We start from the raw sequence: 19,114 nt of genomic DNA on the forward strand, positions 1-19,114 counted from the left end.
TGTCAGAACCCAGGTCTGGCTGAATCTGTGCAGAATATCTAGATGCTACTGTAGGCCCTCCTTGGTTGATGACAGACGCACCAGATCATCAGCAAACAGTAGACATTTGACTTCAGAATCTAGTCGGGTGCTGCGGACAGTTCTAGTGCCCTCACCAATTTGTTTATATATATATATTGAAGAGGTTGTGGCTTAAGCTGCATCCCTGTCTCACCCCACGGCCCTGTGGAAAGAAATGTGTGTTTTTGGCTATTTTAACCGCACACTTGTTTTTGTACATGGATTTTATAATGTTGTATGTTTTTCCCCAAACACCACTTTCCATCAATTTGTACAGCATACCCTCATGCCAAATTGAGTCAAAGGATTGTTTTTAAATCAACAAAGCATGAGAAGACTTTGCCTTTGTTTTGGTTTATTTGTCAATTAGGGTGTGCAGGTTGAATATGTGGTCTGTGGTATGGTAATTTGGTAAAAAGCCAATTTTACATTTGCTCAGAACATTGTTTTCACTGAGGAAATGTACGAGTCTGCAGTTTGTTTCTCTCTCTCTCTCAATTCAATTCAATTCAAGGGCTTTATTGGCATGGGAAACATGTGTTAACATTGCCAAAGCTCTCTCTCTCTCTCTCTCTCTCTCTCTCTCTCTCTCTCTCTCTCTCTCTCTCTCTCTCTCTCTCTCTCTCTCTCTCTCTCTCTCTCTCTCTCTCACACACACACAAACAGCTGCTGCTACAAAAGCAGAGGAAAACACGTCTCTAGGGTTATAGCACTAATACATACAGAGAACGGTGGAAAAATACAGGAAATCATTTCCACAGATAGGGAGTGAAGGATAAAGAGAGAGGGTGAGAGATGAGGAGTTTCAGAGACACACAACGAGTCACTGGTTCTCAGGGGCACCACCATCGAATCAGAGACAGTTAGACAGTTCCAATATTATTCTGCACTAACATGACAAGGTTCTGGGACTTTTTCAGGGAGTAGAAAACCTTTTTACAAAAAGGGGAATAGGATTAAAGGTTGAAAATACATCCATGTCTTCTGATGGATGAGTCACTGTCTCTCCCTCCCTCCCTCTGTCTCCCTAATCTTGTGCAGGCTTCTATATTTAGTCACTGGCAGGATGCCCTCCATGACAGGTAGGCCAGGCAGCATCAGCCTTGAGCTCACTCTCACTGGAGCTGACTGGCTCTCTCTCAGGGTGGGGAGGAAGACAAACTGCATCACTGAAAGAGCTAGAAGGGGGGAGAGAGAGAGAGAGAGAGAGAGAGATGTCTATCTCAGGGTGGGGAGGGCCCCAAAAGATGAACTGCATCACTGAGAGAGATGTAGAGACTGGGTGAGAAAGAATTACTCCTCTCAGAAGCCAGTTTCAATAATCTGCTATCGGAAATTGCACTGTCACTGCCTCTCACAGCCTCTGACATGTGAAGTCAATATGAGGACGATTGAGTATATTCCCATAAAATCATACTATCATCACTAGTTTGAAGATGAAAAGAATTGTCACTCAGCAACACACACACACACACACACACACACACACACACACACACACACACACACACACACACACACACACACACACACACACACACACACACACACACACACACACACACACACACACACGGCTGACTCAGCACAGTTCAGGAGGAGAGTCAATATTATTTCTCATATCATCACGTCACTCACACGCTCTCTATCCCTCCATCCCTCACTCCCAGGGTGTCACTATCCCTCCATCCCTCACTCCCAGGGTGTCACTTCAATCATCAGTCTGTTTATCTTTCATTACTGCTGAGAGGGATGAAAAAGAAGAGAGGGAGGAGGGATGGTGGTAAAAGAGGGATGACATCAAAGAGATTTACAGGAAGGGCAGTGGAAGCATTGGAGAGACTACCAATAACAAAACATTTTACGAAAAATAAGACATTTCCTTTAATAATATCTGGAACATTGTATCATGGTTGTTTTGTTTTGAACATTTCCTAGTAGTACTAACATCCTCAGCAGTACAGTATGCTTCTTTGTTTACATAGACATTGAACTGATTAATCGCCATAATATACTGTGACACAAAACGGCATGGTACAGCGACACACACACATCAAATAGGGCATAAATGGTGTAGCAGCAATATCAGTGTTATACACATTACAACGCATTTGTAATTGTAGATTCTGTAACATGGGAGTATAGCTGGAATGAATTACAAGACATTCTAAAGTATGGTCTAGGTCATACACATGATGGTGGCTGGATATAAGACATTATATAGTATTATTATTATGATCTACATTTAGTCAGGGTCTGCCTGCTATAGCGGAGTATAAGACAGTTGGGGCTTGAATAGGTCTACCTAGACAGTAGATAGGGTATGTTCTAGACTCGCTTTGCCAAACTCATGGGTCTACAACACAGTGGCTGAGGGAAGACTAAGTGCGTGCAGAAAAGAGGAGCAACCAGCACATTCATGTCGGATATTTAATGAATATTTGTAGTATATTACTGTATGAATGGAGAATATAGTCCCTTCTCCAAGTCTTTCTGTAACTGGCAAGTTTCATAATGATAATGTGGGGTCGTTATATCTGTCCTGTTTCACACATACACAAGTGTGTATTATATGCATGTGTAAATTGTAAATGTGTTTTTTGCATATCCCAACTCTCCCTGAGACACCCTCAGAGAGTGGGCTCACAGACAGTTTCCTGTGGACCCTCACAATGTTTGACAATGACGCTTTGCAAACTACACAGCAGGGGGGTTGTTTTGGCATTCACAGGTCACCATTAAGAGGAGAGGAGCTCACAGATGCTTCAATGTATAGAGAGGGGAGGGGAGACATACTCAGTAGAGCTGCATAGTGTCTGGTCTGACTGCCATCACAGGACCAATCTCAGAGCCTGAATTCAAACACACTTTTCACATACAGCTCACAAATCCCTCAGCTATATCTGTTAACAGGCAGACTTCAGGAGAATCATTGATATGTTGTCAGAGTTTTATCTCATTATTTTTGGAGAGGAATCTGCTACTTCAGCTAAAATACTTGTATGCTCATCCCAGTCTCTGAATCAGAGGCCATACTTATTGCTTAGTGAAAATAAACATTTCAGACCGAGTTCAAAATAAAAGGACAATATAAAAAGGAATGTCAGTGGAATAACACTTGGAATGTGACACTCAGGTTCTGGAATTGCAATATGTTTTACATTAGGAGGGTTCTAGAACTGCTAACAGGTATGGAAACTTGATGTGAAAGAAGAGAGATCATTTGTTTTGTTTGTTGAATGAGATTCTTGCTAACCAATATTATATTGTAGCTGTATCCTTACCCACACAGCTCTAAGCATCCCTCACAGACAGAAAGCCTGCCACCCTGATTCAGATTGATGTCTACCCAAAGTAAACAGACCCGTAACTGTATCTGTAGATTGCTTATCATGCTAATGGCCAAGTTGTTCAAACACTGATCAATTCTGACACGGCCATAGACCATAGTTATGGACCAAATCCTGTTTCACCAGTGACATGCTATATGGGGGTAGGAGAAACTCTATCAGTAAATACATCTGTTATGTTCCAGACACCCATCCCATCTCAGTTCCACAAAACAATACAAACACCAGATAATGATGTATAATACCACATGTTTTCTTTTTACGTGACAACATTTCCCTGGTGAATATTTTTGTTGCACATTATAATGTATATTGTGTCCGATTTTTTGACCATTGAGAACTCTCTCCCTGTTTAAATGCTACACAGTTGTCCATATGTTTAGACGCCTCATGTCTAAATAGTGGTATTAGTCGGCCAGCCAGAGGAACTCTTTATGTACACGGATTAAGAACAAACAAAAACAAAGAAATATTTCACAATATAGATCATCTTTTAAGTCAATAGGACAAAATTATGCCAAAATATAACAACTTATACAAATACAATAAAATGAAGTATAAAAACATTTAGATTTAAAAATGTTATACTTAATTCCACTCTTTATATTGCATGTAAAACAAAAGCTTATAAGATACCTGCATTCATTTCTATTTAGAAGTGTGTGTGTGTGTGTGTGTGTGTGTGTGTGTGTGTGTGTGTGTGTGTGTGTGTGTGTGTGTGTGTGTGTGTGTGTGTGTGTGTGTGTGTGTGTGTGTGTGTGAACCCCTGGACCATAGCCAGGCTTCATCATTGTCATTCCCCTCACTGCCCTGTCGGCGTGAACAGCCCTTTCACTCTGGAGCAGAAAGATGGAGACAAAAACCAAATCAAACAAATGACAGAAAACCCTCTAGTGATTCAGCCTGTGACCATACACTGTGAATGAGAGACAGCAGGGTAACCCATCTGTGCCAATCAATGTGTAGACCACACAAATACAGTCTATGCAGCTATTCAACTCACTTCGCTATTGGTCTATGGGGGTGCAGCCTGACGGCTTTATACACATAGCTGGTGTGTGTGTGCATGTGTTTGTCCATGTGTGTGTGTGTCCATTCACTATTCTATATCTTTACTGCACTTTAATGACTTGACCCTGGAATCATTCTCCTATCGGAGTCTCCCTGTAGAAAATATAACACGTGTTTCAAGACCAGGATCATCATCACTGTTGCCATTGTCTTTCTGCAAAAAAAGTCCAACTGCAGTTCATGGGCAACACTGACCCACCGTGTCTATGAAGACAACAACAAAACTCAACATGAACATGTCTGTTATATCTAATCTGTGATCAATCTCTAAATCCTCTTCATGTCCCAATGTCTCATACAGAAGCGGAGGTGTGAGTGTTGAATTGTGTCCGGTCCACAACTGACGTCCTGGCCACCCACTGCCTCACATTGCCATCATGATACCGGACATCAATACTGTGCTTTACATTTGGTCCCATCATTGTCCCTTGTGCAGGAGACGGCGTTTCTAAACATGTTGACTAAGTGCCTGAAGAAGCTGTGTGATGATGAGACTGACTGACTGCACATATACAGATCTAGACACAGTTGGTGCACATGTGTATATACAGTGGTTTCGGAAAGTATTCAGACCCTTTGACTTTTTCCACATTTTGTTAAGTTACAGCCTTATTCTAGAATCGATTCAAAAACAAATATCCTCAGCAATGTACACACAATACCCCATGATGACAAAGAAATAACAGGTTTTTAGAATGTATTAAAAATACAAAAATAGAAATACCTTGTTTACATAAGAATTCAGACCCTTTGCTATGGGACTCAAAATGCAGCTCAAGTGCATCTTGTTTCCATTGATCATCCTTGAGATGTTTCTACAACTTGATTGAGTCCACCTGTGGGAAATTAAATTGATTGGACAGCTGTCTGTATGAGGTCCCACAGTTGACAATGCATGTCAGAGCAAAAACAAAGCTATGAGGTCAACGGAATTGTCAGTAGAGCTACAAGACAGGATTGTGTCGAGGCACAGATCTGGGGAAGGGTACCAAAAACATTTCTGAGGCATTAAAGGTCTCCAAGAACACAGTGGCCTGCATCATTCTTACATGGAAGAAGTTTGGAACCACCAAGACTCTTCCTAGAGGTGGCAGCCTGGCCAAACTGAGCAGTCGGGGGGGGAGAAGGGCCTTTGTCAGGGAGGTGACCAAGAACCCGATGGTCACTCTGACAGAGCTCCAGAGTTCCTCTGTGGAGATGGGAGAACCTTCCAGAAGGACAACCATCTCTGCAGCACCACCAATCAGGCCTTTATGGTAGAGTGGCCAGACGGAAGCCACTCCTCAGTAAAAGGCACATGACATTCCCCTTGGAGTTTGCCAAAAGGCACCTAAAGACTCTCAGACCTTGAGAAACAAGATTCTCTGGTCTGATGAAACCGAGATTGAACTCTTTGGCATGAATGCCAAGCGTCACGTCTGGAGGAAACCTGGCACCATCCCTACAGTGAAGCATGGTGGTGGCAGCATCATGCTTTGGGGATGTTTTTCAGCAGCAGGGACTGGGAGACGAGTCAGGATCAAGGCAAAGATGAACGGAACAAAGTACAGAACGATCCATGATGAAAACCTGCTCCAGAGTGCTCAGGACCTCAGACTGGGGCAAAAGTTTACCTTCCAACAGGACAACAACCCTAAGCACACAGCCAAGACAACATAGGAATAGCTTGAACCCGACCGAACATCTCTGAAGATAACTTAAAACAGCTGTGCAGCAATGCTCCTCATCCAACCTGACAGAGCTTGAGAGAATCTTCAAAGAAGAATGGGAGAAATTCCCCAAATACAGGTGTGCCAAGCTTGTAGCGTCATACCCAAGAAGACTCGAGGCTGTAATCGCTGCCAAAGGTGCTTCAACAAAATACTGAGTAAAAGGTCTGAATACTTATATAAATGTGATATTTCAGTTTTACATTTTTAATAAATTAGCTAAATATTCTACAAACCTGTTTTTGCTTTGGGGTACTGTGTATAGATTGATGATAAAGAAAAAAAAAAACAATTTTATCAATTTTAGAGTAACCTAACAAAATGTGGAAAAAGTCAAGGGGTCTGAAAACTTCCCAAAGGTGTTTCTGGAGGACAAGGAGGGACACAGAAGGGAGTACTTAGGAATATGCTTCCCCACCCCACCCCTGACAGAGAGGTACTCAGGATTGCGCTAAGCATGGCTGAGAGTGACATTGGAACCAGTGGAGAGACAGAGAGAGGGGAGAGAGAGAGGGGGGAGAGAGATCATCACCGCCTCATGGCCTCACATCTAAAACAAAAAGAAATAAGAGAAAGTTCAGATCAGATTAATCAAATGCCTAATGTTTGGTTGTGGTTCAGCCATGTTGAATGTGGTTGTGATGCATGGTCACGGTTGGTACTGGGAATGTGGTAGTGGTCAGACTACTTCTATGGCTCTGGTTCTGATGGCGGTTTGCTGCCACTGGACACTGACCTGCAGAGGTGCTGGTTGAGTCTCCTCCCTTTCTGACTGCAGCTCTCTGTGGTCACGTTGCAGCGACACAGACAAGACTGTAAATCCATCGTCCACTTCCTCCCAGGACAGGGGGTACATCGGGAGCCTGGCAAGGAAGACAGGGTGGTAGGGAGAGGAAATGGGGTAGTGGGGGGATTGGAGGGTCTGGGGTGGTAAAGAGAATAGTCTATTTATGACTAGAATAAATACAGAACCTTTAAACAGACACCGTTGGCTTTCTGATCTGAGTGATGGATGAGTCTGAGAGACACTGAGTGAACTCTGACTCCTATAACAGCAAATAACTGACAACAGCATGATGAGTGGAGAATTGATGAAAAGGGATGAAAAATGAGAAGGACTAAATTCTCTCTTTCTGCTCTCTGGGTAGAGCGATTTTCTAGGAATTATGTTTGTGGGCAGAAACACACATACCCGCAGAGAAACAGACACTTGCTTAGACTTGTGATAAAGCTTTTAAATGATAGTGTTATAAATGGAAAAAGAAGCTACAACTTAGCAGTTATTATTTTGAGGCACCTCTATGAGTTGCATGTTTAGTTGAACTTACGTGGTTTTGATAGTTCCAATTTTCTTTCTTTTGGATTTTCCTCTGTCCCTTTCCCTGCCTTTCCTCAGAGGCTTTGCAGGTCTGTTACTCAAAGACATAAATCAGTGTCAAACAACAATTTATCACCATAGCAGATCAAAATCCAAATAGATATGTTATAGATTGTTTTGAGTTATTGCCTTAAATTACATTTTTGGGGGATTCCCTTAGAGTCCAACAGCCTTATTAGAAAAGAAAATGTCTGCCTCCGTCTCTGTTTCTAGCTTTCACTCTTTCCCTCTGTCCCCCTGTTCCCACCATTTCCCTAACTTTTCTCTCTGTGGATGTTGACCTCTGTCCCCACCATTTCCCTAACTTTTCTCTCTGTGGATGTTGACCTCTGTTCCCACCATTTCCCTAACTTTCCTCTCTGTGGGCGTTGACCTCTGTCCCCCTGTTCCCACCATTTCCCTAACTTTCCTCTCTGTGGGCGTTGACCTCTGTCCCCCTGTTCTCACCCTTTCCCTAACTTTCCTCTCTGTGAGCGTTGACCTCTGTCCCCCTGTTCTCACCCTTTCCCTAACTTTCCTCTCTGTGGGCGTTGACCTCTGTCCCCCTGTTCTCACCCTTTCCCTAACTTTCCTCTCTGTGGGCGTTGACCAGCTCTGTTGGTCTAAGGCCAGCTAGTCAGTCTGCCACTGGGTCAGGGGTGGGCTGTGACAGAGCAAAAGTAGCTCCCCCTCTGTATGGTCAAAAGCCTTGCCTTAGATTCACTTTAGTTTTGTACAAATCATAACTTTCTACAGCTCAGCACCCTTCAAAAACTGTATTTTGTATTTTTTACTTTAGTTAATTTAGTAAATATTTTCTTCACTCTATTTTCTTAAAACTGCATTGTTGGTTAAGGACTTGTAAGTAAGCATTTCACAGTAAGGTGAAATACCTGTTGTATTCGGTGCATACAATTTGATGTGATAAACAGTTTAGGACACATAAATTAACATTTACACGAGTATCTATAAATGTACACTGCCGTTCAAAAGTTTGGGGTCACCTAGAAATGTCCTTGTTTTTGAAAGAAAATGACATTTTTTGTCCATTAAAATAACATCAAATTGATCAGAAATACTGTGTAGACATTGTTAATGTTGTAAATGACTACTGTAGCTGGAAACTGCAGATTTTTTTATGGGAATATCTATATAGGCATACAGAGAACCAATATCAGCAACCATCACTCCTGTGTTCCAATGGCGCGTTGTGTTAGTTAATCCAAGTTTATCATTTTAAAAGACTAATTGATCATTAGAAAACCGTTTCGCAAAAGAAGCAATTCAACTCTCTGTCGCAGCCGGCCGCGACCGGGGGGTCCATGGGGCGACGCACAATTGGCCTAGCATCGTCCGGGTTAGGTAGGGTTTGGCCGGTAGAGATATCTTTGTCTCATCGCGCACTAGCGACTCCTGTGGCGGGACATGCGCAGTGCACGCTAACCAGGTCGCTGGGTGCACGGTGGTTCTTCCAACACATTAGTGTGGCTGGCTTCAGTGGTGGATGCACGCTGTGTTAAGAAGCACTGCGGCTTGGTTGGGTTGTGTTTCGGAGGACGCATGTCTTTCGACCTTCGTCTCTCCCGAGCTCGTACGGGAGTTGTAGCGATGAGACAAGATAGTAACTACTAACAATTGGATAACACGAAATTGGGGAGACAAAGGGGGTAAAATCAAATATAAAAGAAGCAATAAAACTGGCAGCTTCATTAAATAGTACCAGCAAAACACCCGTCCCAATGTCAACAGTGAAGAGGCGACTCTGGGATGCTGGCCTTATAGACAGAGTTGCAAAGATAAAGCCATATCTCAGACTGGCCAGTAAAAATAAAAGATTTAGATGGGCAAAAGAACACAAACACTGGACAGAGGAACTCTGCCTTGAAGGCCACCATCCCGGAGACGCCTCTTCACTGTTGATGTTGGGACTGGTGTTTTGCTGGTACTATTTAATGAAGCTGCCAGTTGAGGACTTGTGAGATGTCTGTTTCTCAAACTAGACACTCTAATGTATTTGTCCTCTTGCTCAGTTGTGCACCGGGGCCTCTCACTCCTCTTTCTATTCTGGTTAGAGACAGTTTGCGCTGTTCTGTGAAGGGAATAGTATACAGCGTTGCACGAGATCTTCAGTTTATTGGCAATTTCTCACAATGAATAGCCTTCATCTCTCAGAACAAGAATAGACTGATGAGTTTCAGAAGAAGGTTCTTTATTTCTGGCCATTTTGAGCCTGTAATCGAACCCACAAACGCTGATGCTCCAGATACTCAACTAGCCTAAAGAAGGCCAGTTGTATTGCTTCTTTAAAATCAGCACAACAGTTTTCAGCTGTGCTAACATAATTGCAAAAGGGTTTTCTAATGATCAATTGGCCTTTTAAAATTATATGGATTAGCTAACACAACGTGCCATTGGAATACAGGAGTGATGGTTGCTGATAATGGGCCTCTCTATGCCTATGTAGATATTCCATTAAAAAATCTGCAGTTTCCAGATACAATAGTAATTTACAACATTAACAATGTCTACACTGTATTTCTGATCAATTTGATGTTCTTTTAATGGACAAAAAATGTGCTTTTATTTTAAAAAACAAGGACATTTCGAGGTGACCCCAAACTTTTGAATGGTTGTGTATACAGATAGCCACATACATACAGTACTGTACCTGGTTGGGGCTGACTGAAGATCCTGTTTTAGTCTAAAGGGAGAGAGGTTATGTGAGGACACACTGAGAATACATTTATGCATATGCCATGTGTGTGGTTTGTGTGTGTGTGTGGTGTGTGTGTGTGCTCACCTGCACTCACACTGGCTGTGCTCAAGGAAGTCCAGCTCGATGAGCTCATGCTTCATAAAGGAGGTCTTCATTAGCTGCAGAGTACAAAGACACAAACTATAGTTACAAATAATTCTGTGTGTGTGTGCGTGTGCGTGTGCGTGTGCGTGTGTGTGTGTGTGTGTGTGTGTACCTCCATGGTGATAGTTTGTGTGAGTGAGGGCACACACTCCAGTGCCTCGTCAGAGCAGCACCCGCCACAGCGGCGGACAGACACACAGGAGGGCACGAAGAGGTGATGCGTCTCCCCTGGCAACTCCTGCCACACCTCCACCAGGGTATCCCTGGGCTCACAAACACTACGAGAGTACACCTCCAACCACCGACGCACTGGATGGATGGATGGATGGATGGAGGGAGGGAGATTTACATTTCAGATGCATAAGTTTTACAAGGTCACTACACATCACAAATATAGTATTAATTCTCACATCTGTTATTTATACACACATAGTTACTCATCATCAGACTGTTCACATATGCTGGTATTATCACATTGGGGAAGAGGATGTACCTTCTCTGGATTTGGGGGTGGTGTCTGCAGGTCTCCAGTGGGCTAGCTGGAAGAGGAGAGTGGCAGAAGAAGAGGCGTGTCAGGCAGTGGTGTTGTGCAACTTTTTTAGGTGAGGGAGCGCACATCTTTTTTTAAATGACGTTATAATTTCTCAATCAAAGTTTGCACTGACGGAGGCAGCCTATTGAATATCATTATATAATTATATACATAAAATGCATCCTCCAATTGCTACGTCTGCCTAGGTCCACACATATCGTCTCAATAAACTTCAGATTTCGAATACCCTCAAACACCAAGTTAGGCATACTTAGTTTCAAAATAGGCCATCATCACTGTTAATAGTAAATGATAACTCTTGACGTTTTACCGGTGAAATGTCCAAACTGCATCTCCATGCCAATCATTTGATCTCAATCAGTTTCATGGGAATATGCATTTAGGTCTTCTTTAATTCCTGTCTCGTGACAGAACTTGAGCAGATGGTGTGAACAAACAATTTGCCTTGTATTTTGTTTCAATCAAAGCATACAGTTGAAGTCGGAAGTTTACATACAATTAGGTTGGAGTCATTAAAACTAGTTTTTCAACCACTCACAAATTTCTTGTTAACAAACTATACTTTTGGCAAGTCAGTTAGGACATCTACTTCGTGCATGACACAAGTCATTTTTCCAACAATTGTTTACAGACAGATTATTTCACTTATAATTCACTGTATCACAATTCCAGTAGGTCAGAAGTTTACATACACTAAATTGACTGTGCCTTCAAACAGCTTGATAAAATACAGAAAATTATGTCATGGCTTTAGAAGCTTCTGATAGGTTGATTGACATCTTTTGAGTCAATTGGAGGTGTATCTGTGGATGTATTTCAGGGCCTACCTTCAAACTCAGTGCCTCTTTGCTTGACATCATGGGAGAATCAAAAGAAATCAGCCAAGACCTCAGAAAAAAAAATGTAGACCTCCACAAGTCTGGTTCATCCTTGGGAGCAATTTCCAAACGCCTGAAGGTACCATGTTCATCTGTACAAACAATAGTACGCAAGTATAAACACCATGGGACCATGCAGCTGTCATACCGCTCAGGAAGGAGACTCGTTCTGTCTCCTAGAAATGAATGTACCTTGATAGGAAAAGTGCAAATCAATCCCAGAACAACAGCAAAGGAACTTGTGAAGATGCTGGAGGAAACCGGTACAAAAGTATCTATATCCACAGTAAACAAGTCACATACCAACATAACCTGAAAGGCTGCTCAGCAAGGAAGAAGCCACTGCTCCAAAACCGCCATAAAAAAGCCAGACTACGGTTTGCAACTGCACATGGGTGACAAAGATCGTACTTTTAGGAAAATGTCCTCTGGTCTGATGAAACAAAAATAGAACTGTTTGGCCATAATGACCATTGTTATGTTTGGAGGAAAAAGGGGACGCTTGCAAGCCGAAGAACACCATCCCAACCGTGAAGCACGGGGGTGGCAGCATCATGTTGTGGGGGTGCTTTGCTGCAGGAGGGACTGGTGCACTTCACAAAATAGATGGCATCATGAGGATGGAAACTATGTGGATATATTGAAGCAACATCTCAAGACATCAGTCAGGAAGTTAAAGCTTGGTCGCAAATGGGTCTTCCAAATGGACAATGACCGCAAGCATACTTCCAAAGTTGTGGCAAAATGGCTTAAGGACAACAAAGTCAAGGTATTGGAGTGGCCATCACAAAGCCCTGACCTCAATCCTATAGAACATTTGGGGGCAGAACTGAAAAAGTGTGTGTGAGCAGGGTGGCCTACAAACCTGACTCAGTTACACCAGCTCTGTCAGGAGGAATGGGCCAAAATTCACCCAACTTACTGTGGGAAGCTTGTGGGAGGCTACCTGAAAAGTTTGACCCAAGTTAAACATTTTAAAGGCAATGCTACCAAATACTAATTGAGTGTATGTAAAATTCTGACCCACTGGGAATGTGATGAAAGAAATAAAAGCTGAAATAAATAATTCTCTCAACTATTAGTCTGACATTTCACATTCTTAAAATTAAAGTGGTGATCCTAACTGACCTAAAAGAGGACATTTTAACTAGGATTAAATGTCAGGAATTGAATTGAAATGTATTTGGCTAAGGTGTATGTAAACTTCCGACTTCAACTGTATATCCTGCCTAATGGTGCTCTGTTGATTTTGAACGCCTTCGGATAAGAAATGACTGAAGAGGTGTTTTTGGTGTAACTGGGATACAGTATATGCGATGATATTTGGTTCTGTTATGTAAAATACTACAGAATCATTGTGATCTTGCGAGACATTGATTTAGCTTTGATCTAGCTTTACTAAACAAGCACCATTGTGAGAAGTGATCATCTAATAGTAAGTGATGAGTTGGACTATTAGGTGTCGGCAACAGCTCTTGGTTATGAGGGTTATTTTAAGTGGTTCAAGCACCCTTCGAATAGTAGTTCTGAAAGGACAGCATCCTAAACAAGTGGTCACATGTCGTTCTGGGTTCCACTGCACAAGATGGGCTCTGTGGAGTTTTATGAACATCAAGGCAGACACACAGTGAATTTGGATCCTAGATCTCATTGGTGTGATGATAAGGTTCATGTGGGGATTCAGTTTGTCTGCATACGCAATAGAGGTGGTAGGTTTCTGTAAGCTAGGCATCTGGACAGTAAGGCGAGGTGAAGTGCGTCGTACATGAGCCCAAATGCATAACAAACTGTTTTGACGACAGTCGTTTCAGCAATCCCTGGAGTTTTCTGTCTGTGGCAGTTCTTGTTACATCGGATTTGGCTTTATTCCACTCAAAGTGGTCCAGCTTCCAACCAAAGGCCCGCCACCCTCTGCACATGCTACCGTTATTCATCATTTGCACCACAGCTAAGACTGGGAAGAACATTTTCCTACCTATAGGCTGCTATAGCCTGTATACAGTATTTATATAGTTTGTCTTTCTATTGTTTTCATGGAATTTCAGTGGTAATTTAATATAATTTATCCAAATTAATTTTCCAGAAATATTTCTACCAGCTCTGTGTATTTTCAAATGGAAAAACATGAGGGAACACCACTGAACCACTCTACGACAGCACTACATCCCTGGTGTCAATGTGTTCATAACCCTATATAGAGTGAGGACCCCTAGTACCTCACAGCCCCTACTACACTGTCACGCTCTACACTGACATCAAATACCTTAGCCAGGTGAATAACATACAAAATACATACTATGTAGTTTACACACACACTCTCACAAGCATGGAAGAACGCACACACACACACACAATGTCGTTATTAGGTCTGAGTAGACCAAGGCCACTGCTGAGGGAATGTAGACTTTGCCCAATTGCCCCCATTTCAATCGCCACACCCCCATACCCCACCACCCACGTGCTTTCTCCACAGTTTGTGGTTTGGCACAGTTTGATTCTGAGTTTACCAAAGTGTGTGTGGCCATTTTACTGTCGTAAGTGTCTGAGCAACAAGAAACATGTCAGATCACACTGGTGTTTCATTCATATCACAAATCAATCAGTACAAAACATCTCCAGGAGTAGGGCAGGCTATAGCTCCACAGACTGGCCCCTAAAATGAGTAGAATGGGCTAACACTTCACAGACTGACCCCTAGAATGAGTAGGGTGGTCTATAGCTCCACAGACTAGCCCCTAGAATTAGTAGAATGGGCTAAAACTTCACAGACTGACCCCTAGAATGAGTAGGGTGGTCTATAGCTCCACAGACTAACCCCTAGAATGAGTAGAATGGGCTAAAACTTCACAGACTGACCCCTAGAATGAGTAGGGTGGTCTATAGCTCCACAGACTAACCCCTAGAATGAGTAGAATGGGCTAAAATTTCACAGACTGACCGCTAGAATGAGTAGGGTGGTCTATAGCTCCACAGACTAACCCCTAGAATGAGTAGAATGGGCTAAAACTTCACAGACTGACCCCTAGAATGAGTAGGGTGGGCTATAACTCCACAGACTAGCCCCTAGAATTAGTAGAATGGGCTAAAACTTCACAGACTGACCCCTAGAATGAGTAGGGTGGTCTATAGCTCCACAGACTAACCCCTAGAATGAGTAGGGTGGGCTATAACTCCACAGACTGGCCCCTAGAAGGAGTAGAATGGGCTAAAACTTCAGACTGACCCCTAGAATGAGTAGGGTGGGCTATAGCTCCACAGACTGGCCCCTGGAAGGAGTAGGGTGGGCTATAGCTCCACAGACTAACCCCTAGAATGAGTAGGGTGGGTTATAGCTCCACAGACTGGCCCCTAGAATGAGTAGGGTGGGCTATAGCTCCACAGACTAGCCCCTAGAAGGGGTAGGGTGGGCTATAGCTCCACAGACTGGCCCCTAGAAGGAGTAGGGTGGGCTATAGCTCCACAGACTGGCCCCTAGAAGGAGTAGGGTGGGCTATAACTCCACAGACTGGCCCCTAGAAGGAGTAGGGTGGGCTATAACTCCACAGACTGGCCCCTAGAAGGAGTAGGGTGGGCTATAGCTCCACAGACTAGCCCCTTGAAGGAGTAGAACGAGCTATAACTCCACAGACTAGCCCCTAGAAGGAGAAGAACGGGCTATAACTCCACAGACTGGCCCCTAGAAGGAGTAGAACGGGCTACAACTCCACAGACTGGCCCCTAGAAGGAGTAGAATGGGCTATAACTCCACAGACTGGCCCCTAGAAGGAGTAGAATGGGCTATAACTCCACAGACTGGCCCCTAGAAGGAGTAGAATGGGCTATAACTCCACAGACTGGCCCCTAGAAGAATTTGATACTGTCACCCCAAGTGTGTGTTCCTTGTAATTGTTCCTTGTAATTCCCCTCCCAGTCTGGTTATATCTGATCCTGTCCGACACAGGCATTGGCACACTCTCACTCTGTCTCCCTCTCTGACACACACACTTGCGCTTTCTCAAAACACACACAAGTAATCTAAACAGTGCCAGCCAAGCTCTTGCAACAGACCACACAATGCTAGCTGCAGCATCAGAGGCTTCTACCCTCTAACTGCCACCATTAACCCAGCCTTTCCCAGGGGGACGACGAGTAGAAAAAGCCATTGTGACCACTAACACTGTGTGTGTGTGTGTGTGTGTGTGTGTGTGTGTGTGTGTGTGTGTGTGTGTGTGTGTGTGTGTGTGTGTGTGTGTGTGTGTGTGTGTGTGTGTGTGTGTGTGTGTGTGTGTGTGTGTGTGTGTGTGTGTGTGTGTGTGTGTGTGTGTGTGTGTGATATGGGGGCCCCAGTGCAACATGATTTCCAGGATGATTCCCAGGACCTCCAACCTGATATATCCCACGTCCACACAGCACAATCAGTGCGGGCAGCTTCAGGGCACTACATGTTCTTGATATGAAGACTCCAGACATAAATAAAAACAATCTGCCATGTGAAGAATTGTGTGTCTGAAAGTTTATGGAGACTATTGTGTTGGCAAATTATTATCTGTCCCCATATGTAACTCATGTACAGTAGCCTACATCTGCCTTGTGTTACAAAGTACAGCCCGTCAGTATGGCAGAGTTGAGTGAGTGGTGCCACACACAATTCTATCAACCTTTGTAAACTCAGACAGTCAATGACCATGGGGGTCATCTCCATACAAGACCGTCAATGACCATGGGGGTAATCTCCATACAAGACCATCAGTGACCATGGGGGTAATCTCCATACAAGACCGTCAATGACCATGGGGGTAATCTCCATACAAGACCATCAGTGACCATGGGGGTAATCTCCATACAAGACCGTCAATGACCATGGGGGTAATCTCCATACAAGACCATCAGTGACCATGGGGGTAATCTCCATACAAGACCATCAGTGACCATGGGGGTAATCTCCATACAAGACCATCAGTGACCATGGGGGTAATCTCCATACAAGACCATCAATGACCATGGGGGTAATCTCCATACAAGACCATCAATGACCATGGGGCTAATCTCCATACAAGACCATCAATGACCATGGGGCTAATCTCCATACAAGACCGTCAATGACCATGGGGGTATGCTCCATACAAGACCATCAGTGACCATGGGGGTAATCTCCATACAAGACCATCAATGACCATGGGGGTAATCTCCATACAAGACCATCAGTGACCATGGGGGTAATCTCCATACAAGACCATCAATGACCATGGTGGTAATCTCCAAAAGTGGGAAATGTATACACAAGAATCAGTTCAAAATAGACTTTTATTAGATATTTTATATTTTTTTTACTGCTACTAAATTCATTGTATTCCTATCTCTACTTTCCCTTCAACTAAACCAAATGCTTTGTAGCATAACAGTGCAGAGGGTTAGAGCGTTGGACTAGTAACCGGAAGGTTGCGAGTTCAAACGCCTGAGCTGACAAGGTACAAATCTGTCATTCTGCCCCTGAACAGGCAGTTAACCCACTGTTCCCAGGCCGTCATTGAAAATAAGAATATGTTCTTAACTGACTTGCCTGGTTAAATAAAGGAAAAATTAAATAAAAAATTAAATACAACAATCTAAATTCTGTAGATTCCCATGCAGACAATAGTCTACCAGCGTGTAGTTAGTTATTTGACATACCTTGGCATGGGACGTGCGTATTCTTGAGAGCAAGAGGAACATTCCTAGAATAACTTGAAGCAAAACCCCCATTGTGCAGTACACCAAAAGTCACGCCAAATGTTGGTCAATTAATTGGTGTTTTGCTTTTCTCTCCACTCAATCAATATTCCATCTGTTGTCCTTAGGTTCCATCCTATGAAATGACAGCGCTGGTGGCATTCCCATACCGTTACGCATGAACGTGAAAAATCATGAGCAAATGAGTAGGCAAACACTCCAATGATTGACTGTAACTTGATTAATTAATGAACAATTACACAATGTAATTAGCTACAATGTAACAACGTATAATCTATCGTCATCGATAATCATTCTTGGCAATCAAGCGCACAGAAATGATGCCTCTTACAAATAGCCTAATTTGATAAATCTCAGTCGATCACTTTCAATGCAATACAATTTGGTTGCCTCTATTTTACTAAGAGTTGTGTGAACTTTGAATGATGTCCCCCAATATTCTAAAGCCGGAGGTCTGGGCATGTAAGCCGGTTAGGTTCGCCCATTGTTGGTCGGGAACCCATGAAACGGTCTGTGGGTGAGCGTCAGGGGTGGCGTGACTGCAGGTCCATTTATAGTCTTGAGTAGAAAATGTTCAATATTGCATCCTTGTCTTAAGGAACGTTAAAATAGGACAAATATCCCTTATTTAAGTTCCAACACGACTGTCTTGAATCACATAAGGTACGGTGCCACACGCACATTTCATGACACTGCGTAGCCTATACAGAGCGGTGTCTCTGAGAAAGAGCCTATAGATGACGTTTCGCTTAAGCAATATGTCCTCTTTTGAGAATAAGATATTGAAGTTCGTCGTGCCAAAGCAGTCCATAAAGAGAAAATGTCCTTGACAGCGTTTCTTGGTTTGTCATGATCGGTTCCTCATATCCTTTGCCCTTCAGATCACAATTAGAAGGCGCACTCCACTCGACGCACTCCGAATTCCGCGTAACCGTTGCACTGCCAACTTTTTCAAAATGACACTGACGCACCCGCGCAATGGATACAGATGAACGTCGCCCTTCAATTAATCATTCAGCCGGTCAATCATTTACCACTTCACTTTCTCAGCCACACCATACATTTTTTTCTAAGAACACAATTAAAGGGGTATTGTATTGCATTAAAATCCCTTTATCATTCATTCAAATCCTCCTCCAAGATCTCTCTGACTGACAGGACACAAAATACCCCAAGCAGTAACTGATCTCCCCCAGTGAATTTATTTGAAAAGAACAACACATTTGCCCCAACTACTTTAAGTCACAGTTACAAAACCTGTCAGCAGCAGACTACAGTGAACCCTGTCTTCCATCGGTTTGTCTTTACATTGAAAGAAGAGTCTGTCAGTGTGGTGTGTTTGGGTTATGAGGGGGCACTCATACACCAGATGGGGGATGTGGGTATGCCAGGACCTGTTATCTTCCCTGTGGTTTCAGCTCAGGGCTTGCGAAACAACATGAGGCCAGAGAGTCATTAACACACTCTGCACCCCATGTTTTTCAGCACCCCTCACTCACTCTCAAACATGACACGACAGGCAATAGTGGAATCAGTGAAAAACAAACTCAAAAATAAACATTGGATG

The 19,114-nt window shown here is 43.2% G+C and overlaps 1 protein-coding gene across 1 annotated transcript; it reads right to left on the reverse strand.

Moving 5' to 3' along the window:
- Window positions 1–1,931: 1,931 nt before the first annotated feature.
- Window positions 1,932–19,000, reverse strand: LOC118381165 (vascular endothelial growth factor A). Its single transcript, XM_035768131.2, has 8 exons — window positions 17,488–19,000; window positions 10,901–10,946; window positions 10,520–10,716; window positions 10,348–10,421; window positions 10,216–10,248; window positions 7,519–7,599; window positions 6,927–7,112; window positions 1,932–6,740 (listed from the first exon to the last, which is right to left on the reverse strand). The coding sequence occupies exons 1-8, from the start codon at window positions 17,557–17,559 to the stop codon at window positions 6,719–6,721; spliced, it is 711 nt and encodes a 236-aa protein (XP_035624024.1). The 5' UTR covers window positions 17,560–19,000; the 3' UTR covers window positions 1,932–6,718.
- Between the last annotated feature and the right edge of the window lie 114 nt (window positions 19,001–19,114).

Source organism: Oncorhynchus keta, chromosome 4 (genome assembly GCF_023373465.1).
Source record: "Oncorhynchus keta strain PuntledgeMale-10-30-2019 chromosome 4, Oket_V2, whole genome shotgun sequence".
In the NCBI taxonomy this organism is placed as follows: domain Eukaryota; kingdom Metazoa; phylum Chordata; class Actinopteri; order Salmoniformes; family Salmonidae; genus Oncorhynchus; species Oncorhynchus keta.